Source organism: Budorcas taxicolor, chromosome 13 (genome assembly GCF_023091745.1).
Source record: "Budorcas taxicolor isolate Tak-1 chromosome 13, Takin1.1, whole genome shotgun sequence".
NCBI classification, from domain to species: domain Eukaryota; kingdom Metazoa; phylum Chordata; class Mammalia; order Artiodactyla; family Bovidae; genus Budorcas; species Budorcas taxicolor.
In genome coordinates, this window is record NC_068922.1 from 51,301,518 (window position 1) to 51,325,193 (window position 23,676).

At 54.2% G+C, this 23,676-nt stretch overlaps 1 protein-coding gene across 1 annotated transcript; it reads right to left on the reverse strand.

Moving 5' to 3' along the window:
- Positions 1 to 210: 210 nt before the first annotated feature.
- HSPA12B (heat shock protein family A (Hsp70) member 12B) lies at positions 211 to 16,954 on the reverse strand. Its single transcript, XM_052650372.1, has 13 exons — positions 16,835 to 16,954; positions 12,560 to 12,619; positions 10,717 to 10,814; positions 9,693 to 9,817; positions 7,294 to 7,480; positions 6,870 to 6,974; positions 6,452 to 6,568; positions 4,431 to 4,605; positions 3,833 to 3,919; positions 3,306 to 3,410; positions 2,941 to 3,199; positions 2,276 to 2,379; positions 211 to 1,674 (listed from the first exon to the last, which is right to left on the reverse strand). The coding sequence occupies exons 2-13, from the start codon at positions 12,600 to 12,602 to the stop codon at positions 1,019 to 1,021; spliced, it is 2,061 nt and encodes a 686-aa protein (XP_052506332.1). The 5' UTR covers positions 12,603 to 12,619; positions 16,835 to 16,954; the 3' UTR covers positions 211 to 1,018.
- Positions 16,955 to 23,676: the final 6,722 nt, after the last annotated feature.

Here is a 23,676-nt window from a genome sequence, read left to right on the forward strand (position 1 = left end):
ATGGGGAGGGGCCTTCCACCCAGGTCAGAGAGGTCTTGTGGAATGGGTGTTCAGTTTGGGAGGCTTGACCAGAGGCAGCAGCACTCCTTTCTAGTCAGTTCCCAGCCCCATGCACAGCTGAAAACCTCCCTTTGTAGAACCTAGCCACCCTAACCCTTCCACTACTCCACTATTGGGGTCTCCCCTGTGAGGTACCAGAAGGGTATGGTTTCACCTTGAGCTTTATTGTCACCTTAGGGTTCTCAGGCAGGTGGGGCTGCTGCATGTCATGGGAGGGCAGGTACACTAAATTGATGACAGCTGGGACCAGTGCTCTTTCTGTCCTCCCTACCCTCCTCCCTCTCCATGGTTGGATAAATATGTGGGTCATTCCCAAGCTGCCCCTGGGGCCTTCTCAGATGGAAAGGAAAGCCCCCCTCAGCATGTTATCCCACATCCCCCTTGCCTGTGCCCTTCTCATAGCCTGCTACTGCCCTTTCTACAGTTAGCATTCATACTTGGGTGGTCAGTACCACACCCAGGAAGGTCCTGCTGCTTCTGTCCCTCTCCTGTCAGCTCCAGTCCTTGTCCTGCCTGGCTCCCTATACAGGCTGAGCCAGTCAGTCCGTGCACTCTGCCTTTCGGCTCCAGACCCTGCACAACCTCCTCGCTCTTGCTGCCCTGCCTGGAGCTGTACCCCCCACCCTCACCCCCCAACTCCCACCCTGGCCCCTACTTCAGGCCAAGGGTCAAGCCTTCTGATGCAGTCTGCTTTCAGGACCACGTGCTCCCTATCGGGAAGCCTTTGCAAACCTTTTAAGTCTCCTTGGCCTCCCTCCTTGGACGTGCCCTTCAGCCTTTCAGTCAGAGGACTGAGGCCCAATCCCAAAGCCTAAGTTTCTGGATATGTCCCCACTCATTCCTCCTGCGACCTCACCTCCCCGGGCAGGATGGCAGGAAACAGGGTGGATTTATCTGCCCCAGCCCTGGGCAAAGAGTTCTGTTGGGCTGGGGGTGGGGGGGTGCTGGCACTGTGCCCTCAGTTGGAAAGAAAGTCGATGGCGGCACGCACAGAGCGATTGGTGCTGACATCGACGGCGGTGACCTTAATCTCAGTGTCACCAAACTGCATGGCAGCGCGGATCTCGCGGCGGCCGGGGGGCGCTCCGGCGGCGTCGGGGCCTCCCTCTGCTGGCTCGAGCTCGAGGCTGAGCGCGCCACACTTGCGCACTCCTGGGTCGGTGATGAAGCGCGCGTCCTCTGCGGCGCAGCAGTACAGGTTGATGAGCACCCGCCGCTGTCCTGGGCGTGCTGGGCAGTAGCTGCGCCGCACCTCCTCGCCCAGGGCCACCGATTGTTCGGCGGCCACGAAGCGCTCAAAAACGTCGGTGCACCAGCGGCGACCGTCGCGAACCAGTAGCTTGTCAGGCGGGTGAACACCAGCCACGAAGCGGTTGAGCACGCCCACGCCGTATGTGAGCGGTGATCTACGCACCCGAACCACTCCTGGCGCCTGCCCAAAAAGCACTGCGCCTTTGAGGATGGTGAGGGCTACGTCGTGCGGAACCACCACACGCAGACCACGGGTGCCCAGAGCTGCCTGCACCGCGTGCTGCAGCATAGCCGACTCAGCGAAGCCGCCCACCAGGAACAACAGCTTGACACCCTGCACCTCAGGGCGGTCCAGCAGTGCTTCTGCGGGGACGGGTCGGGGAGGGGGTAAGGAGAACGGACGGGGAGTGGGCCACTGAGGCTACCGCTGCGCAGCTAGTGGTGCTTCCCCTCTGCCCTCCTGTATCCCTGGGGCAACGAGAAACTAGCCATTTCACTATAAAACCTTAGCCTGGCTTGGATGAAGAAGAACACAAAGCACTTTCATGAGGGACTCCGCCATCCTCGTAGCCTCTGCTTCCTCAACACTATCTCGCTTTCCCACTATACTGTGGAGGGCTTGAGTAAGGGTGTGAATTTACACGTATTAAATGCCTACTGCGTGCAAGACACTGTGTTCACTCTCTAGATACTTAAACTCATTTAAATCACTGTGATAACAGTTTGGGGGGGACCTAATTCTACCTGGGGAGTCAGCCACTAGGGTTTCTTTAACCTGGCAAGACTACACGTCATCCTATTTCTTAATCCCCATGGCACTACATCCTCCAGGTATTCCCGATGATTCTGGGTCTCATTCCAGTGTATGGATTTGGGGAGGTTTCCAGGTACTAATCGGGGGAAATACTCTCACATATGGATGTGTATGCTAAGGTGAATGAATGACCCAAGCTTAGGCGCTCACCTATATGCTGGATGATCCCGCTGACGGTGGGCTGAAAGAGTTCGTTCATGGCCTCACAAGACATCCTGAGCATCCCATGTGAGGACCACTTCACGAAGTTCACGCTGTAGATGGTGAAGGAGGCACAGGCCCATGGGTCAGGGTCCAGGTCCTACCTCTATTCCAGGCCAAAGTACCTGGGCACATTCTGTATTGTGCCAACCACACTTCTAGGGGCTTTAGACTCAAGTCTGTTCCAGGTCCAAACATGAGGTCCCAGGAGAGGAGCCTCCTTTTGCCTCAAGCAGAGGAATACAGACCGGTTGGCTGTGTATGTGTGTGTGTGTGTGTGTGTGTGTGTGTGTGTGTCTGTGTGTGTGTCTTTCCACTCCAGTGTTCTTGCCTGGAGAATCCCAGGGACCGGGGAGCCTGGTGGGCTCATCTATGGGGTCGCACAGAGTTGGACACGACTGAAGCGACTTAGCAGCAGCAGCAGCATTGGCCTTTCCCTGGGGGCTCAAGATTCTCTTGCTTCAGTTCGGGCTGCAGGTTTCAGCTGGGGTACTCATGCCCCTCCCCCTGCCTCCACCTGGGCTGGCATGACTTGTGCCTGGGCCAGATCAAGTGGATCCCCTACTGCCTCCTGGAGCCCACACCTTTCCCTATAGGGGCGGTCCCCCGCTCACCTGCTCTTGCGCAGGGCCGTCTCCACATTGTGGCCTCCCTGCTTACGGTAGAAGTCAATAAAGGAGAATGGTAGGGAGATGTTGACCGCCCCCGTACGGTGCGGGCCTGCAGTGCGTTTGCGGGCCTCGAAGGCTATAGTCAGATCCACCCAGGCTGCTGGACGTTGCCTTTTGAAGGTGGTGATGAAGTCCTCACCGAAGATGCGGCCCAGCAGCTGCTCGAAAGCCAGGTCCACGCCCACCGCGCCACAGGGGCCGCCTGGTGTCCAGCAGAGAAGGAAGAGGGCAACAGTGCTCATTCCGCTGCCAGGAGGTATTGGCAGGGCAAGGGCTCTGGGCACCAAGGGCACTGCCTGGCTACTCACCAGATGCCTTGTAGAGCTCCTTGAGGGTGCCGTGGGGCTGCTCCAGCTGGTGCACTGTCAGGTCCACTGTGCCTCCCCCACAGTCTGCCACCACATAGCGATCTCCTGTGGGGGCAAGCATGAGCACACACTTGTGGCAGTTTAGCTCTAGACCTTCTGGAGACTCAACCAGCCTTCAGCCCTGCCCCAGGTCCTGAGCCCTGTCCGCAGGGCTATGGGAGTTACGGTTGAAAGGGGCTTCAGGTCACCGGGTAGGGGCACAAGGTGTGAGGGAAAATTATCCCAGGGCTCTGCAGCTTCACCTGCAGAGAATCCCCTGGAGGAATGGGGTTAGTGGCATGGCTGTGAGTGGGGGTTGGAGTGCAGGCGATGGTGAGGGGGACTACCAGCTTAAGTACAGCTGATGGAGTTGGAAAGGGCAGGGTTCCTAGAGGCTAGAGCTGACTTCGGGACTGTTTTCCCACCCTCAGTATCTGGTATCCCACAGGGCCCAAGGAATATCCCTCCATCGCCCCTCCCTCCCCCACCTGCTTGCATATCAGCCCACAGCTCTCCAACACCCGACTCCACCAGGAATGTCCGGCTGTGGCGGGATCTTCGAAGCTGCTCTCGGGCTGAGTGTTGAGGGACAGCAGGACAGTCAGGTCAGGAGGCTGCAAAACCTTGCCTTAATATAGAGGGGCTCAGGCCATGGCAAAATCAGAATTAGGAAGGTCTAGAAGAACTGGGGAGGAGGGGAGATCCTGAGACCTGTCCCTATCATAGAAGGTTGACACAGCAGTCTCAGTGCCTAGTCCTGGCAGCAGGAGCCTGGGGCTGGTGGGGGTCGGGGGACAGCTGACATTCCAGGAGGGGAGGGAAAACTGATTCAGTGCTGTTTAAGGGAAAGCTGGACCTCCACCTTCAGCTTAGAGTATCTTTGTCAGTAACCCCAGCACCTCTTCCTAGGGTAGGCTGTCACCACCCCTACCACCCCTAGCCCCACCCCCACCCCTGCTCCCCACCTCAGATTCAGGGTTGGATTGAGTCCTACCATCCTCAGACAGTGCTACTCCAGGGCACGGTATAGTCTTCAGTGCCTGCCTCCAAGGTCACCACTAGGCAGCACCCCTGGGGTTGGCTCACCCTGACGGAAGCTGGAGTCAATGGAGCGGCGTTCGCCCAGGCACCCTCTGCCTGGAGCTCGGCTACTCAGATCCAAGAGCTGGTGCAGACGGAGCTTGCGGCAGTAGACAGAGGCAGCCTCAGGCTCCAGGGCGATGAGTAATTGCTCTGCATCCTCTCTCGACACTAGTCCAGCCTGAGGACGGTGGTTGGCAGGGTTGGGGAGCATCGTGGACCAGGCATCACACTGAAATGGCACCTCAGTGCGGGCAACCAGGGCTTGTGGGGCTCCTATCTCCTCCCCATTATACTGCAGCCATGCTAGGCCTCTCCATGCTGCACAGATTTGGAGCTGTCTCAGAGCCACCCTATGACCAGGCTTGGGGTGGGAGGGATGGCTGTGACCAAGGATCCCATGGGGTTGCCCAGCAGGGAGGGACCTTAGACTGAGTGAAAACCTAGAGCACCCGGGATCTGCCCCAGGCTGCCCAGTGTGGCCTGGGCTGCAGGAAGGTCCCCTTCACAAGTCCTGGGTTACCAGCTGACCACTGGCTGAGGGGGTTAGTGGAGACTCCAGAATAGTGTATTAGGGGGTATAATGGCCAGACCATCAGTCAGAAGGGATGGTGGGGGAGTCCCCTTTAGCTTACTCAACTCCCTTTCTTCACTGGTAATGGACAGTGGCCATGGGCTTCCCCACTCTCTTGAGAACTTTGTTCTCAAGCAATGTGATATAAAAGAAAAGACACTTTAACAGTGAAATTTCAGGTACCAAGGCAAGCAAGCTAGGGGGGAAAAACACTTTCTGTTACTTCCTGCATCAGGACAGGGGATCCCCATAGGAAGTACTTTATGGTTTTGTGGGATTCCTCAGATTCTGACCAGGTGGGGAGATGGGGATGGATGGGTATCAAGACTTCCAGCCCAGGGCCAGCCCTTTCTGAACTGATGGCCAGGGAACAGTGTGGGAGGAAGCAGGGTGGGTAAACAAGCAGGGGGCTACTGGGGTGGGGGCGTTTGTTTTGGCTGGGTGCGGCCATGCTTTCATTCTGGTCTCTGAAAGGGGGATGGATGCCCACTGACCTTGGGGTTAGCTCCTTCCAGAGACAAGTGAGGGCACCTGCGGATTTGACACCTAGGAAAAGGTATGTTTCTGGGGGGTTGAAGGTTCTGGTTTCTTCCAGGGGAGGGTGCACTGGAATTCCTGAGACTGCTTTTCCAACCTTCCCATCTCCACTGGGGGTGGGGCGGGGGGGAGGGTGCCTGAGCTGCAGTCTCCCTTTCTCCAGAACTTTGGGCCTCTCTTATGGTAGGAAGATCAGCAAACATAGGCCAAAATCACCTCCCTTCATAGTTTCATAGTCTTATTTCCTCTGCCCAAGAACTTAAACTGGTTGGAGCTCTGGTGAAAATACTGACGCTGGCTCAAGTGGACGTTCTTGGCGTCCTGCCCTGCTACTGTCAGTGTTACCTGCTATCAGCTTCCCATTGCCCCTGCTCTGGAGAACTGCCTTCAACTGAATGAGAACTACTCACTTGGCGGGGCTTACTCCAACCAGTTACCAATGACAAACTGATAACGATGGACAAAAAGCCACCCCTCTTGCCTCCCTGTGGCTAACACTAGGGTACAGTCTCCCTCCAGAGCTCTCCGTGGGATCAGGCTGAGGCTAGACTCCAGATGAGACCCATCCCCGTGCAGCTGTTTCTCCTGTCCTGCTTTCCTCACTCCCCTTTCACCTGAGAGTCCTTCTTCAATACACCACATGCACAAGAATTCCCATCTTGGACTCTGCTTCTAGGAAACCTGCATTAAGACAGTGGTTAAGCGGGCCTGGGCTGTCCTTTGTCCCTCAGCTCTCTGTTCCTACAGGCCCACCCCCTCTCTTGGTGGCAACAACCCTCGAAAATGCCCAGCAGGGTGGGGCTGGCAGTCCTTACACGAGGGCTCTGTGGTCCCAAGGGTGGTGTATGAATGAGGGTATGGAGCCACGCCCGGGGCCCTTCCAAGCAACACCCACACTCTGCCTGCATGTTCTCACCAGGTAGGCAGCCTCCCGCATGAACTGCTTGGCTGGTTGCTTCCAGATGGCAGGCACGGTCAACACCCAGCGCACACTGTCCTCCTCCAGCAGGGACGGGCACTGCTCCCTCAGCTCCTGGAGCACGATGGGGCAGTGAAGGGGAGGGCTGGCTTGGTCTGGGGGGCGTGTCTTTATAGGAGCTGGAGGAGCTAATCAGGCCTGAGGAACTTCCCAGCTGACTTGAGAGAATCTTAACACCCCCTTTCCCACTACCACCACCTCCCCAACCCCTGACGCAGGGCTACCAGATAGGAAGGCAGAGGACTGGAAAAGATGACCTCTGTCTTCTGACAGTGGCTACTCAGTGGATGGGCTGAGGGGAAAGGATAGGCCTGGGGGTTGTCCACCCCAGTAAGCAGAGATAGGGTCACAGCACCTGAAGGGCATGCTCCTTGAAGAAGCGCAAGGCATGAGCGAACACCTCCAGGGCAGGCATTTTCTTTCCGTTTACTGCCTCTAGCTGGGTCTTCAAAGTGAGATCCTGGGAGGGACATAGGGCAACTCTATAGGAGGCCACAGCTCTCCATTTCCTGACAACCGCTTCTATTTACCCCCATTTCCTGCGCTCCCCTCTTTGCTACTGTCCCACTCTGGCTCTAATCTTAGGTCAGTTCCCCCCAGCCCTTCCCTTATCCTATCATACCCCGTGGTCAGGCCTCGATCCCTCATGTGCAAACTCCGCCTCCAGGGCCCCCTCACCTTTCAGTTTTGCCCACCCTCCGTGAGGCCGCCCTCCCTGCTTTCCCTCCTAGCCCTGCCTTCCTGGCTGGAGCTGGGCCCTGAGCCAGAATGTGACTCACGGTGGTACTGTGGATCCTCATCTTGAACTTCTCAAAGTAGAGCCAGTCACGAGCCTCCTCAGGGTCCAGATCGTGGTAATAATCGCGGGCTGTATAGCCAAAGCTGTGAAAGGCACCCTCTGGGGTCAGCAGCAGGCAGGTAGGGGTCTTCTGGTGAGCCACACCTGGGTCCCCACCTTCCCATTTCCTGTGGAGGCAGGAGGCTGTCAGTGTGGTCTGCAGTAATCTTCCCTTCATGGGGTTGGGTGCTGGTTCTGGGACCAGCTGTGTGACTTGGGGCAGCTCACTTGGCTTCCCCAGGCTCCATATGTAAAATGGGAATGATAACGGTACCTACCTTTTAGGGTTCTTGTGAATATGGTGCTTGGCATCCACTTAAATCTCCATAAATGTTGCTCATGGGATCATCTCTATCCATGGAGCCATGGGTCCCATTCGACATCCTCAGCTTCTGCTCCCTCCCATGAAGTACACCATTTGACTTCACCTCCCTGTCCTTTTAACAAGTAGCAGCAAGCCATCATCCATCTGCCTTGTCTGGCCTTCTGATGAGTCTCTCCAGGACCCTGGCAGAGGCCTTCTCCCAGCTGGCTGGTTGTCCTCCTCTAGGCCACGTTCCACATAGCTAAGCTCTACGATCATTCCTGTCTGGCCCACCTCAGCAGCTACACCCCAGCTGACTGCACCTTCAACAGGCCCCCAAACCCTGAGATTCCAAACTTCCCTGTATGCAGTCATCATCTGGACCTCTACCCACAACTCACTGCCCGGGTCATTGGCCTGGCAAATCCTTCTTCCCCTTCCTCTGCCTTTTCTGATGCCCTGACTACTCTAGGCCAAGCTCACCACTGCATCCATTTGGGGGAAGGAACTAGGAATCCAGGAAGAAGGAAGAGCATGTGCAAGTTTATAGAGGTGTCAAAGAGTGGGGAGAACTAGCTATAAGTTGGCTCAAAGCAGCAATGTTAAGATCAACTAAGGAGTATCAAATGTCATATCAGAATTCTGTCTTGGTGGGTTTTAAGGGAGTGAAGAAGCATGACCACATTTGCCTTTAGAAATGTCTTTGGTTCCCATGTAGCAACAGAGTGGAGGAGAGGGAGGGTGGAGAAGGAAAACCAGGGAGGATATTGCAGCCATTCAAGTGAGAGAGGGTGGGGCTAAACTCAGGGGTATGAGTCGGAGAGAAGTAGATGGGTATTACAGAGATATCAGGGAGATAGAAATGATGGGGCTTGGTGGCTAGTGGGAGTAGAAAGGGCTTGGGAGGAGGCCAGAATGTGCCCCAGTCACTCCTGTGACTGTTATCTCCATAGTATCCCTTCACGTGTCCTCAGCCCTAGCAACAGGCCCAGCGTGGCCTCAGCTGTGTGTGCTGACAAGCTGGAATGCCATTCAGCTCCTAGAAAGCTCTAAGGTCCTAGGGCCTTTGTGGCCTCAGATGGATGTGGAGGGAGCAGAGAAAGGGGAAGGACAGTCCACATTCATGCAGGTCAAGTCCCCTGTATCTTTGGGGCAGTGACCCTTGGCTGTCTTTCCATATAGCCTCCCAGGCCCTGGTGAAGCCTGCCGATCCTCCATCCCAGTCTGAGTTGGGAGCTTTGGCATCTTCCACCTACGGCTACAGTCTCACTAAGATACATTCAAAGGATCAGGGTCTTGAGGCCTGAAGGGAGGTATCAAACAAATGTTTTGTTCAAACAAAACTCAACAAACTTCATCAGAATGGATTTTTTCAAACAGCTCTTTCATGACAACTGTGTGACTTGTCAATTCAGCTAACCTCTCTCGTCCTTCATTTCCTTGCATTTCATTTGAGATGCTGAACCTAGGACTGCCTCTAGGAACCTACCACATAGAAATTCCAGCACAAGTTTCCAAGGAAGAGTATTCACTGCAACACTTTTTGTAATGGTGAACACTTAGAAGGAAAAACTTCCTCAAAACTGTCAATAGAATGAATACATTATGATATATCTGAACTGTGGAATACTATGCAACAATGTAAAGAAAATGGTGGCTCTCTCCATATTCACATGAAACATCTACAAAATAGTGCTGAAAGCTTAAAGCAAGTTGTATGTTTTATTTTAAAACCACGTATTTGTGCATACATGTGTGTCCCTATGACTAGCCCAGAAAAAAATAATAGAAAATTTACAATAAACAATGAAGCCCAACATTTTCTTGCCGAGGTCAAAGGGCTGCCCCAACTGGGGCTGAGGGCCCAGACCTGGGTCCCATCCTCCAAACTTTTGCCCCAGTAGGGAGCCCAGACTAGGGCTGGAAAGCTTCTCTGAGAAGACCCCATGTCTTGTGAGTGACACTACTTCCGGGACTAGGTCTCTCCCAGGGTGTAGGCCTCCCCGCAACCAATCTCCCAGTCCAGCCACTCTCACCTCATCATGTGGATGGCCTCAGGGTCACTGGAAAAGCTGAAGGCATAGCCACTGGATGTGGTGCCAAAGTCGATAGCCACTACCACGGAGAAGGGGGCCTGCTGAGGGCCTCGGGCCTCGGGCTTCTGCAAGTGGAAGAGCTAGTCAGGGAGCAGCCAGAGGGCTAGGCTGACTGCATGTGGAGGTCCTCCCCACCCCTGGCTGTGGTCCAGACCAGCCCTGGCCACCCCCACCTACCTCCTGCCTGATTTCTCTCCCCTCCTAAGCTCCTAATTCCCTGCCCTTCTGCCTGGGCTGCCTTAGCCCCACCCCCATGTTACATCATTTCCAGCCTGGGCCCAGCTGGAAGCAGTTCTGCTGCTCTGAGCAGCTTCATAGCACATGGACCTGTGTATATGAGACCCTTCTGCTCTTTGTGGCCACAGTGAAATAGCCCAACTCTGTCCAGGTTTGTGGCAGAGAAGAGAACCCCATGCATGTGCCTCAGAGTGGTCCTTACCTTCTCCCAGGCTAGGCCTGGACTCCCTGAGAACAATGGGGTCCCCAGGTTGGATCACTAGGGTGAGGCCACCCTGGGTAGGGTGCCTTAGGAAATTTGGGGGTGATGGTTATGTCTTAGATATTTCAAGCTAGCAGTTACCAAACTATTTTTTAGCCATGTGTCTCCTCTTCCCTAGATATATCTTTTAATAAGGTGGGGCTGTGGTTGACAGGAGGGGAAGCAAGTCTGGGAGGCCCAGTGCACTGAGGACCTACCAAACTAGTTGCTCAGAAGTACACCTGCCCAGGCAGGCTAGTTGCAATGGTTCCCGGATGTCATCCTGGAGGGGGCTCATCTCAGTAAACCTGTCACTCCTATAGTCCAGGGTCACCTACGGCTAACCCATCTGGGGAGAACATGAGTGTACAGGGACAGGAGGCATGGTGGTACTCCCAGCCCAGACCTGCGGGCTCTTCTAGACACCAATGCAACCCTCCCCACCACCCAGGCCCCCCGCCACCCCGAGCCCTGCCCTAGGCTTACTGGAGACTGTGAGGGTGTGAGAGGGGCAATGCCACAGCTTTCCTGGGTCCTTGGGGAGGCAGGTGGGCTGGGCACTGGAGACCTCTGTGGGCTGGAGCCTGCAAAGAGAGGATAAATCACTCTGGTACAATCAGGGTAAGGGGCTGTGGCTAGGTCCCAGGTGTGGGGGTTCCTCATCAGTCACTGCCGGGCCAAGGTGAGCAGTACCCTGCTGGGGAAGAAGGACTAGGGAGGGAAGGTAGAAGGACAGGACTGAGGTGGGGGTGGGGGATACCTGGGCTCAGGGCCCATTATCAGGTAGAGGCGACCTATTCCTGAAGGGTGACTCATACTTCACCTAGGGACTCACTGTCTTCCTCAGCACCCGTCAGGCATGGTGGGAAAGGGGAGGGATAGAGAAGCATTGTGAGGGTGGGAAGGACTGAGTCCAAAGATAGAAGGGCAGGAGAGAGGGGCAGGTGAGCTCCTGGGTGAGGATGGAGAAACCAGAAGAGGTGGGGGAACTACAGACCTGAGTGGGAGGTGGAGCTGCTCCTCTCCCCGTAAGTTCAGCCTCATGTTCTAATCAGGACCTGGGGGAACTGCCTCTCCTACCAACCCTCTGCCCCCAAGGGTCATGGACAGGCCCAGCCCTGCCCTGAGCCGAGAGGTGTCTAACCACAGGAGGAAGGCAGATTACAAGCTCTCGTCCCCCACAACACCCACAGACCTGAAGCCAGCATTTGTGTGAGGAGGCTCCCTTGAGACCCTCTCACAGGCCCAGGATGGAGCTGGACCTTTGGTGGGAGGAAGCAGTGCAGCCCCCAGAAGGCAGCTGGCTTGGAGGCTCAGGCAGTTCAGGAGGCAGGAGGGCCTGCCTGGCTGGACATCCCCCAGGTGTGGGCTGATGGCTCAACACCACCACACTGGGCTTTGCTGAGGCCCCTGTGCGGAGCACTGGGGCTGCCCTGGGATCTGTGTGTGGGGACAGGAGGCTGGCCAGGGAGATTGGTGGGGTCTGGCATTTAGACACACTGGGAAATGAAACAGACCTGTCTAGCTTTAGGCTGAGCCAGGGCTGGGGCCTTGACTCCCTCAGCCACAGCCATGGGGCCCTGGCAAGTCCCAGGCCACCCTGGCCTTGGGGTACCCTTGGAACATATGTGAGGGGCGGGGCATGAAGGGGACTTTAGGAAGTGCCTGCACAGGGCTGGCATCTGTCTTGCAGTGCTGGAGGGGCAAGGACATGGTGGTCACACTTCCAGAGGCCCTTTTTCTTAGCCAACCGGTTCAGGCTTGGGCCAAGCTGCTGTGGCTTGAGCCTGGGAAGGGAGGCAGGAAGGAAGGCCCAGCCCACCAGGTCTTTGTGAGTGGACTTCCTGAGGCGTGTCTGTCCTGCTGCCTGGCCTCCCACCCCTGCACAAAACCCAGAGCCTGCTCCCAGACCAGGCCAGACATGCATGCACAGAGTTCTGTGCAGATATACACACACTCTCACTTGAGACCCTGTGCCCAGAGACCTGCCCTTAGGCAGACAGGCAGGGACACACACTCACACATACTATATACACACCCTGCACAAAACACATGCACACCCATACAGCCCTGTGCACACAGGCCTGCCCTGCATACACATACTTGTAGACACTTGGGGGTCCCATGAACAGGCTTGCAGAGTGTGCACACACACACACACACTCACATACATAGTCCTGTTGCAGTAACCCACCCTGTGCACACACACTCACAGAACGGCTCTCAGGAGCCTCTGCTGAGAGAGGCATGTGGACAGACTAGGGGTCGGTCTGAGTGCTGGGGTGACAGGGGCAATGGGCCTAGATGGAGGTGAGGGGGCAGGTCTTACCAATGTACAGCCCCTGTAGGTCCATCTCCGGGACAGCCAGCATCCTTGCAGGCCCTATAGCTGTGAACAAGAACGGACAAGCAGAATGGCATTTATTTGCTCCTTTGTTCCCTTACTGAATAATTATTTATTTACTTTCGGCTGGAGTCCTTTGAAGCAAGTCCCAGACGTCATGTTGCTTGACCTATAAATTCTTTAACATGTCTCTTCAACAGATACAGATTTTTAAAAAGACATTGCCACAACACCACTATCATGTCCAATAAAATCAACAGTAATTCCTTAATCTCATCCAGTGCTCAGTCCCACAGTCCTAGCTTGTCTCAAAAATGTTTTGTTTTTTTTTTTTTTTTTTGGCTGCACTACCTGGCTTGCAGAATTTTAGTTCCCTGAGCAGGGAATGAACCAGGGCCTGCTGCAGTGGAAGCAGAGTCCTAACCACTGGACTGCAGGGAAGCCCCTCAGAAATATCTTTTTTTAACAGTTGCTTTGTTGGAACCAGGATGCTCCTAAATGTTTTCAGGTTGCCCATTCTCTGCCAGATGCTGTGGGACACTGTTCCTGTCCTGGGGGCCCATAGCATGGTGGAGAAATTGTTCGTAATCAGATAATCATGTACCTGAATCTGAGATTACAAATGATGCTATGACGGATACGAGCAGGGCAGGAAGGGTAGCATGGCAAAGCTGGAGAGAGGGGTTGGGCTTGGCTTATCGTGCAGACAGATCCTGGTGGACTCAATTTTAAACCTGGTTTTATATGAAGGACAAGAGCAAATCCTGCAGGGTTTGAAGTGGCAAAGTGGAGACAGGCGCATGACTAAATCTGTTTTAAAAATCCCACCTGGCTGCACGGAAGTATGGACTGCAGCAGGACAGCATGAAACAGGGGCCAACAGTGCTCCAGGCAACAGATGCTGACTGCGTATCTTGAGACATAAGTGCACACATTTACGTTAGAAGTTAAAATCAACAAGCCTGACAGAAGTTGGCTGGATTGGACATGGGAGATTAGGAAGAAGGTGTTCTTAGACTGACTGGTCCAAGCAAGGAGATGGATGGTCAGATGGAGAATCCTGGAGCAGGGCAAGCTGGCAGGGGGAACGGGGCAGTGTTCCGGGTGCAGTTTTTGAAACTGCTGAGAAAACAGACCAAGGAGTCAGGTGACATATGACCTAGAGGTCAGGGAGAATTCCAAGGTGGAGATTTGTGTTTGGTGTCATTGTCACAGGAGGTCTGGTGGAGAGTAGCGTGGGGGAAGGGAAGAGAGGAGAAGCTCTGAATAAAGGTTGACAGGAGGAAGGTTGGCTGGCCAGGGGGATAGGGATGCCTGCTATGGTTTCATGACGATCTCGATAAGAGAAGGCCGCGAAGCTAGATCCTTCAGAGATTTTTAGATGAAACTGGAAGGAAACACTAGATTTAATGTTTTAAAGGCCCAGGGCCTTTTGGTGGAATGAAGGAGTGGGGTGGGAGTCTGGTAGGCAAGGAGGGAACAGAGGATGAGAGAACAGAGCTAGCACTTCCCTCTAGTGCAGCTGAGATCAGGAGGTGATGTGCATCTTACCTGGAAGAAAATAAAGCTTGAGGAGGGGAGGACAGGATTTTGTTTTCTAAGATGAGAGGAACTTGAGCGTCTGTCCGCCAGTTCCCAAGAGCTGATTCTGTGCATCTCTTCTCAATTTTGCATTTATTGACATCACATTGATAGTTTGAAATCAGCCGTGGTGATTACACCACACAAGTTGGCAAACTGCAAATCAGGTTTTTCTCCCTCTTGGGGAGCAGACTGAAAAACATTTACCAACAAAGGCTGGATCAAGGCCACAGGAGAGATGATGGCAGCCGTACTTATAAGTCGTTTCCATTCATCAGCAAAAACATTGAACACTTCTTCCAGCCAGGTTCTACAGCTAAGTGCTGGGGAAATACTGCTCAGTGAATGGATTTTCTCAACCAAGGACATTGTATTTGGAGCAGAAACAATCTAGAATAACCAAGAAAAAAAGACTCAGGGGTTGTCATTCTAAGTTGATTCCTTGTCCAAACCATTGTCTATAATTACCCCAGCTCTTATCTCTGAGCCTGTGATACACTGAGTGCTCTGATACTCAGGGCTGACAAGGGCCTATTAGGCACCTTAAGGACACCTGGCTGGAGTGCATCCTGTTGCCTCTCTGCACCTCAGTGCCCTTTCCTGTAAAACAGATCATGCAGGCGCTTGTGAGGATCAAGTCCAAGGATGGAAGGTGGTTGGTAAAAAGGCAGATGTGAGCGGTGTTCTTTCCCTTCATGATATGGATTCTGAAGTTTTTCTTGTCAGAATTTTTGGTCTTATTGAAACTTTTATTCTAGTCATTCTGAGTTCTTTAGAGAAGGAGGGAGGCCCTGAATCAATTTGTGTTAAAAAAGGAGGATCCGGCTGATTCTCTGAGAGATGGAGTTAGAAGCAGGTGGCAGCCACACAAGCATGCATACATGCCCCATATTTCTTTGGGACATCCTTACCATGCATACACACCCGTTTACCAGAAACATGTAGGGAGAATGCTGATCATGGGACTCAGGACAACCTCCACTCCCAAAAGCTACATCTGGGCAGGGTCTGCAGCTGGAAATGGGGGCAGGTAGAACCCTGCCCCAGGGGTCCACTAATTTCAGACTGGTGATGCTTATGGGTTTGAGAATAATTGAATGGGCCAGTTTGGCTTACACAGAAAGTAACCATTTCCTGGCTACAAGAGCAGGCTAAACCCTGGCCCCAGCCTGACCCCTGCCCTACCCACAGACACTTAACCCCACCTCCGGTCTGTCCCTTAACCTCACCCATGGACTGACCCATAGCCCTTAGCCTCATATTGACCTCTGATCTTCAGCTTTACCCTGACCCAACAGGCCTGACTGGGGACTAGGACAGGGTGTGGCTGAGTAGGGAGTTGAAACCAGAGATTCCCAACCCACAGTGTTCCCCAGACTACAAAAGCCCAGGACTTTCTGTCCAATGGAGAGAAATCTCCAATGATCTTTTCCTCAGTTGGGCGTGATGAGGCTGGGTCCTTGTGTCCCTTCCCATCCCCCACCAGAGCACTTGGACATGTGGTGTTGCTGGCGTTGCTGGGCTCCACACATACCCATCTTCTGCCCATGAAGGCAAAGAGCCCACCCAACTTTACAGCTCACCTCCATACCCCCACAGGCCTTCTCCCTGCTCCCTGCCTCTTCTATCCACTGCTCTCTCATCATCCTGCCTTTCAGCAAACAAAGAGAAGCCACGGGCATTTTTCCCAAACCAGAGACTGAGCCAACCTGGGCCCAAGGGACAGATCAGAAATGGCACCCAAAGGGCTGCCCCCGTCTGTCTCTGGAGAGGCGCCCTCAAGGTGAGGGACCAGAGGGAGGCTGTGGGGTGAGGAAGCTGCCTTCTCCTGGGCTGGGGCAGGGAGTGACAGAAAAGGCCTCCTGCATCCCCTCCCTGTCCTCCGCTTTTCTTTCCATACATCCTGCCCCACGCCCCAGCCCCATGGGTCCCCATCAAGGGAGCAGCCAGCTCACAAACAACCTCTGTCCCGAAGAGCCTAGGGCCTAAGCCCCTCCCACCCTCTCCAGCGGTCCCTCATCACCTCTCTTACCTTCTGGGGATCCAGGGCTGCCTTCACTCTCGCAGGGAGTCCATATTTTAGAGCTTTCTCTCTCCCAGTCCCTCTCTCCCATACGAGCTAGCTTTGCCTCCTGGCTCCACAGCCCCCACAGGGAGCCCAGACCCCACTCCACCTGGATCCCCATGCTGGCCTCACAGAGAGAAACCAGAGGTCCCTGTTCATGAGGCCAGCCCACAGTCTGGCACTGTGGCACCCCAGCCACTCTTGAACTTCTGAGCCCACAGGCCCTAGGAACTCCCCCTGCAGGCACCCCCAAAGTACACACATATTCAACCCCAGGGTCTCCACCTTCTGGCCTAAGCACCGCGTCCCTCCACAAACTTGCTCCCCTGGAGCAGCCCCCAGCCCCACAGCAGACGCCCAGACACAGAAGTCTCTCGAGCCCCACCCTCACCAGTGTAGGGTCCCAAAGCTCGGATGGGAGCCCTCAGTCGCTGCCCCAGTTGCCTTCCTGAACCCCAGAGCCCTGCTGGAGACAGGGGCTTGCAGCTCTGTGCCAGTCCCGTTCTCCAGGGTCAGGAAGTTAGTGGTGGGGTCTCAGTCGCCAGCCCACGATGAAACCGCAAATCTTGGCGCCTTTCTCTCTAGAGCCCAGCAGCGCCCTGCCCAGGACTCACCTCTGCCCTGCCGACAGCTCGACCTCTGCGCAGACGCCTGGAAGCTGGGCCCGCAGCCGGTGGGGTGGCCGTGCCCTGCCGCGGCGGCCACAGCCCTCGACGTGCGTCCAGCCCCGGTCCCGCTCTCCGCCCTGCAACGCCCCGACCCCTCTCCCTTCCCCTCCCCCTCCCCCAGGCCGGATGGCCGCGCCGCCGCGCCGCCGGGTGGGCCAGCGCTCCAGCCCAGATGTGCGAGGCCGGGGCGGGGCCGGCAGCGCGGGCCTCCGCCGAGGGGCCCCGCCCGGCTCCAGTCCACAGCCCCTCCCCGCGCCCCTCCTGCGCCTCCCACTTCCCAGCCACCCGGGGGGCCTGGAGGGAAGAAGGTTGAGGAGGCGAGGTAGAGGGTAGAAGAGGGGAATTTCAGAGCCCCCCTAGGCCTCCTGCAGCCGGCTGCGAACGGGCCCTCTGCTCACCTCAAGGCCACCATGAGCCAGCTAGAAAGCCCACCTGCCTAGAGGGAGAGCCCTGCCCCATACCCTCAGAGCCCCTTCACCCAGACACCTACCCCCGCACCACATCCCCACCAAGATCCCTAGCTTGGTCTCCAAGGATCAGAGAAAAGAAGCCGACCTGAGGATGAGCACAGGCCTTCCAGCCCAGACCGGGCCCTAGGTCTTTCCCTGCTGAAGTCTGGGGCAGGGAGGGAAGCATTCTCACAATCTGGGTCCGCCCTCCTAGCAAAGGGAGCACTCAGAACTCATTCTGCTTCGACAAGGAGCACATGGCCCCTTTCCTGTGAGGGCTGGTGGCCTTCTTTCTAAGCTAGCCTTCTGTCCTAGCCCATGCTTTCGTGAGGGTTTGGGGACCTGGCCTCCAAACAGAAGATTGAAAGAGTGGAGATCTGGTTGCTAGGTCCTTCTAAGGCAGCTAACTTCCCATGCCCTACCCCCTACACCTCCTGGTTCTGGTAGGACCTGGGCCTGACCCATTTCCTTCTGCCCAGTGTGTCCCCACAGAGGCTTAGGCTGGCGTGGGTGGAGTAGGGCCAAGAGTTGCTTCTTAGCTTGTCTCTCTGTGCTAGGGGCGCTGGCCTCTTGTTTGTTCCCTTAGTCCCCTCCTCAAAGAAGGCTTCCATAGTTCTTTAGGTATCAGTTGCCACCACCCACCCCAAACCTTGACATGGCCTATTTTCCCTCCCTGGAATACTTTCTTTCCTCCTCTCCGTCCATCTGAAAGGCTCCTCAGCTAAGGTATCATCTCTTCTAAACTTTTGGCCCTATTGTCAGGGCCACTGCTCTAGAGGGCTCCCTGCAGTGAGGTTGGGGGTGAGGGGTGTACAGCACCCGTTTTTGATGTTAGCACTGGGCCAGTAAGCCAGCAAGGTATTCAATCAGCAGCCTCCACTGGCTGCTCCAGATGTGTAAGAGTGTGTGTATCTGTTGGTGTGTCTCTGTGTGTGTGTCTATGTGTATGAGTGTGTCTTTGTGTGTCTGTGAGTGTGTGTATATATATATATGTGTCCATATGTCTCTTGGGATGTCTGTGTGACTGTGTCTGTGCCTGTGTGTCTGTATGTATTATACATGGGCATGTCTGTGTCTTACGTCTTTTTGTGTATGTATTTGTCATATTTGTCTGTTTGTGAGTGTGTGACAAGTATGTGATGGGGGCTGGCAGGCCTTCATCTCATTGCAGAGGCTGAGAAAAGCCAGGGAGGGTTGAAGTGTGGCTGTGCATTAGGGGGAAGGGGCACAGGATCTAGCCCCTTAAACAACCTGCTTCGTGTTTTTTTTTTTTTTCCTCCGCTCTAGGTGTTCCTCCACCCTCACCCCCAGCTTCACAGGCTGGCTCATTCCTAAGGGCCATGGCAGCAGGCTTTGAGCAGGAATGGAGAATCGTGGGTGGGGGGTCGCTAGCTCCTGGTGCCCTTCTGCTAAGCAGTCTTCTGTTCCCCCCTATTTTATGCCCCTCAGGTGTTGCAGTCACCCTTGGGCAGCTTCCAGTCAGACACAAGAGAAGGACGGCAAACAGTCCCAGTGAATCCTTGCCCACTGGGAGATTCAATTCAATTGCCACCAGAAGATTTGGACCAAGATAGGAATCGAGAAGGCAATGGTGCCCCACTCCAGTACTCTTGCCTGGAAAATCCCATGGACGGAGGAGCCTGGTAGGCTGCAGTCCATGGGGTCGCTAAGAGTCGGGCACGACTGAGCGACTTCCCTTTCACTTTTCACTTTCATGCATTGGAGAAGGAAATGGCAACCCACTCCAGTATTCTTGCCTGGAGAATCCCAGGGACAGAGGAGCCTAGTGGGCTGCTGTCTATAGGGTCGCACAGAGTCGGACACGACTGAAGTGACTTAGCAGCAGCAGCAGCAGGCATCGATGAGGGTCCCACAGAGCCCCCAAGGGACCTCTCTGAGCCCTTGCATTCCCTCCTCTCCCCTCCAGTGCCGTGGTGATGCACCCAGTGACCTCACTGGCTTCCTGCTTCTCCCTGGTTGGGGAGGAGGGGGAAAGGATCCGCTCAGGAGCAGCCTCTCTCCAGGCCTTGCCTCCCTCCTCTGGCCTGCACTCAGGATCTCCCTCTCTCCATTCTGTTCCCGGCCCTGCTCCTCTAGTTCATCTCTTTCTTGCAACTGGAGGAGACTTTCAAAAGTGCAAATCTGATTCCACTGCCTCACCATTCCAACACCGTCCCTTACCTACAGGAGAAGAGCCAGTGATCCAAGGCTTGAACTACCGTTGGCTGACCTCTCGAGCTCCCTTTCCAGCCCTAAAGTTCAACCCCATCTGCTGCCCTTCAAGCCCAGCTTGCCTTCTCTGCTTCCAAACCTGGGCCAGGCCCCAGCCTGCTGTGCTCGGCAGGCAGCATTCTTCCTCCCTTGGGCTCTTTGGGAAGAACTGGCCCCTGGGAAACTTTTGTGGGTCGTGTGTCTGCTCAAAGAGCCCCCAGCCGTGGCCACACCGATCTCGGGTGGCCTTGGCCTGCAATGGCTTGGAACAGGGCTTAGGTTCCCAGCGAGAGATCGGGCTGGGTTGCGGCAGTGAAAGCACCAGTTCCTAGCCACTAGGTCAGTGGCCAGTGACAAGGGCCCTGGCCCTTCAGCTTTGCAGAAAAGAATTCCCACAAAGAGAAAGTAACAAAGCAAGTAAAGTATTTATTAAGAGAAAAAAGAGTACAGTACGTGTGGAGAGATTCACGGGCCGACTTAAAAGGAGAGTCCCTGAGTTGTGCTCTTGTGATAGTTTGAATTACTTTTATGGGGTATTTCTTCCCAGTTCCCTTTGGCCAATCATGTTGATTTACCTGGTTCACAGTCCATATTTGGGATATCTCAGGATCCTCCCATGTGTGCCCACTCATCTCTTAGCCTAGATGGATTTTACTGAAAAGACGTATGGTACCCTGGCATTAGTTAGCATTATTCCCCTTTGACCTCCAAGGAGCTTTTCTGTGTATGTATAGTCGAGGAGGTCTCCTGACTTTGAGAATGAGAAATATGTGGTCTGGGCAGGACCCAGTGAAGTGAAAGTCGTTCAGTCACGTCTGACTCTTTGCAAACCCATGGACTTAGCCCTCTAGGCTCCTCTATCTGTGAAAATCTCCAGGCAAGAATACTGGAGTGGGTAGCCATTCTCTTCTCCAGGGAATCTTCCCAACCCAGGAGTTGAACCCGGGGTCTCCTGCATTGCAGGCAGGTTCTTTACCATCTGAGCCACCACCAGAGAGGGCCCAAGAAGGGGCCAGTCTCCTCCTTTAATTGTCCTTTGGACTTTCAGTCAATAGGGAAGGAATCTCCAATTGCTTTATCCTGGCGGGGGGCCCATCTACCTTCTGCCTCAATACCAAGTGGTTTTTAGGAAAACTGTCTGGGTTTGGAAGACAAGAGCAAGGCTCCTCTTGTCTGGTGTCTGACATGCAAACCAGCAGGCAGTTTTAGGGCAGAGGGCATGTCTGCCTGTCTTTAGGACATGTCATTCCCCACCTAAGCTTATGTGTACTGAGGGGCTGTGGAGAGAACTTCTGTCTCTCCTCCCTTTTGCCCAAGTCTGGCTGCTTGCTCCACCCCAGAGCAAGGCAGACAGACACATCACAGACACACCACACACACACATGCACACACGGCACTTACCACATATACCAGGGGGAAGGAAGGTGTTCCTGCCTTGGGAGTAGAAGGTGGGCAGAGGTTGTTGTTTGTTTGTTTTTTTTTTCTCATCAGTACCCTGTTAACTGCACCTCTTGGTATGCTGGTGCTACGTGCCATTTATGCTGCCACAACACCGTTGGTGGGGAAGAACTCTCCATCCTCATTCTACAGAGGAGAAAGCTGAGGCTTAGAGAAAACAGGACATTGTCCAATTCAGAACCCTGTTGATTCAGGGCACAGATTGATTCAGTGGGCTGTCTCAGAGTTCGTGCTCTTGCCAGTGCCACATGTTGCAAGAGACTGATGAAGGAAAGATGGTATCTGGACACTCAGAGTCAGGCTTCCTGAATAGTTGTCCAGTCCTGCCTGCCCCTCCCTGGGGATGGAAGGTGGGTGGCTCCTGGGACAGAGGGCTCTGGAGTGTTCCTCTACAAGATTCCTGAGGTGTGAGCTTCCTTCCAGGAATGACTTTGCCTGCCCCACCCAGCTGGACTTCCTCTCTGTGGCCCGCTGCCTCCATCTGCATCATTTCCCTTTTTGGAAATGGGAGCATGGGAGGCCCAGTGTGTTCCTATCTCAGTCCTGGTGGCGCTCGGCCTCTGCTGTTGCATGGGCAGCTGGCACTTTCTCCTACATAAAAAAAGAGCCCTGGGGTCCTCCCTTCATGCTGAGCCTCCCTAATACCCTGCCCTAAATGACCCCCAAAGCACCAGAATGGGCCTGGTCTCCCAGAACTCTGCACTGACATGGCTCAATTTGCAGCCCCTTCTCCAGCGTGATGTCATTAGGGCTCCAAACGGGGACCTTGGAAAGACTTCTTGGAGGTGGTCTGTGTCCTGAAGGATGACTGAGAGAGTTCTTGATGTGGAGAAGCAGGAAGGGCCTTCCAAGGGGGAGGAAACTGCAAACGAAAGCATGGAGGGTGGAGTGAGCAGGAGACAGAAGGGGATCAACAGATTCAGCACTGGATGGGGCTGGATGTGTGTGTCCCTGGTGCTTTCAAGTACAGAGAGACCTCCCTTGTCTCCTTTCCCAGCAGGCACCTTTGTTCTTTGCTCAGGAACCTCAACCCCGCTTGCTCCACTTGGACATCTTCTGTTTGGAATCTTTGACCACTGGGAGTTCAGCTTCATCGCACAACCCTTTCTCTGCTCACCCCTTCACTTTCCTTGAGTGACACCTCCCCTTGTCGACCCCTGCCCCATAGAATAGCCTCTCTGCTAGAGTATAGGGGTACAGAAAAGGACGAAGACTCTAAGGGAAAAAAAGATGTTGAGGGAGAGATAATACTTTCATTTCAGCCATGTCAAGTTGGAGGGAAGGCCATAGGCATTGCTGGATGCCCTTGCCGTATTACCTAGTCTCCTTTTCTTCATAATAGAATCTTCTTTTTCAGCTATGCGCATGCCCCAGCATTAAGAATATATCTCCCAGCCTTTCTTGCTGCTAGATGTGGCCTTGTGACTGAGTTTTTACTAACGAGATAAAAGCAGACATGTTCCATGGCACCTTCCAGCCTTTAAACATTGCTGTTGGCTCCCCACTGTCCATGTTCCTTATCCCGCTTTTCTGCATCTTGCCTGGAATGTTGATGGGATGATGGAGCTCTAACCATCACGTTGGACTGTAAGGTTGAGAGTCACACCCCAGTGATAGCAGAAAACAACTGGCAAGGAGACTGGCACTCAACAGTAGGCCATGCCCATCCAGGGCTGTGTACCTGCAGACGTTTCAGGGTGAAAGAAGGAAACTCTTTTGTTTAGGACCTTGTATTTTCAGTCTATAGAGCTGGTCTATAAAGAAAGCTGAGCGCCGAAGAATTGATGCTTTTGAACTGTGGTGTTGGAGAAGACTCTTGAGAGTCCCTTGGACTGCAAGGAGATCCAACCAGTCCATCCTAAAGGAAATCAGTCCTGAATATTCATTGGAAGGACTAGTGCTCAAGCTGAAGCTCCAATACTTTTTTGGCCACCTGGTGCGAAGACCTGACTCATTGGAAAAGACCCTGATGCTGGGAAAGATTAAAGGCAAGAGAAGGGGATGACAGAGGATGAGATGGTTGGATGGCATCACCAACTCAATGGACATGAGTCTGAGCAAGTTCCAGGAGTTGGTGATGGACAGGGAGGCCTGGTGTGCTGCCGTCCATGGGGTAGCAAAGAGTCAGACATGACTGAGCGACTGAACTGAACTGATTTTCAACCTCTGTTACTCATAGCAGCATGTAATCCTATCTGATTTGACCCCAAGGAAAAATGTTGACTAGGCAGTGGATAATGAATCTGAAGCACAAGCAGAGTCTGGAGTTGAGGGTAGAAATTTGGCAGTCATTCTCATGGAGCTATGAATTCAGGCCACCAGAGTAATGAGATCACCCAGGCAGAAGTATGCTGTGTGGAAGAGCCAACGAGGCCTTCCCAGGAAGCAGTCTGCCCCCTTCTTGCCCAGAATGACTGTCCTGGCTCTGTTGCTCAGTTTCACCCACCCTCTTCCAACACAGATGTCACTGCATGAGGAGGGTTCTGCCTCCTCAGCAGACTTCTTGGCTTTTATGACACAGAATCTGGATGGCAGGAGGCTGAGGGAAGACAAGAAATGTATGAACTAGGATTAGGGGAAATTGTTTTGAAGAGTTTTTGGAGAGATAATTTTAAGAGCAGCTATGGTGTGTGGGGCAAAGTGGATTGGAGAAGGAAAAAAAGCGGCCTT

Excerpts from the sequence above, each read along its gene's own strand:
- HSPA12B (XM_052650372.1), bottom strand. The coding sequence starts at position 12,602 with ATGCTGGCTGTCCCGGAGATGGACCTACAGGGGCTGTACATTG. Across the intron at positions 10,815-12,559 it reads CCTACAGGGGCTGTACATTG|GCTCCAGCCCACAGAGGTCT; the intron begins GTAAGACCTGCC and ends CTCTCTTTGCAG. Across the intron at positions 9,818-10,716 it reads TCACACCCTCACAGTCTCCA|AAGCCCGAGGCCCGAGGCCC; the intron begins GTAAGCCTAGGG and ends TTCCACTTGCAG.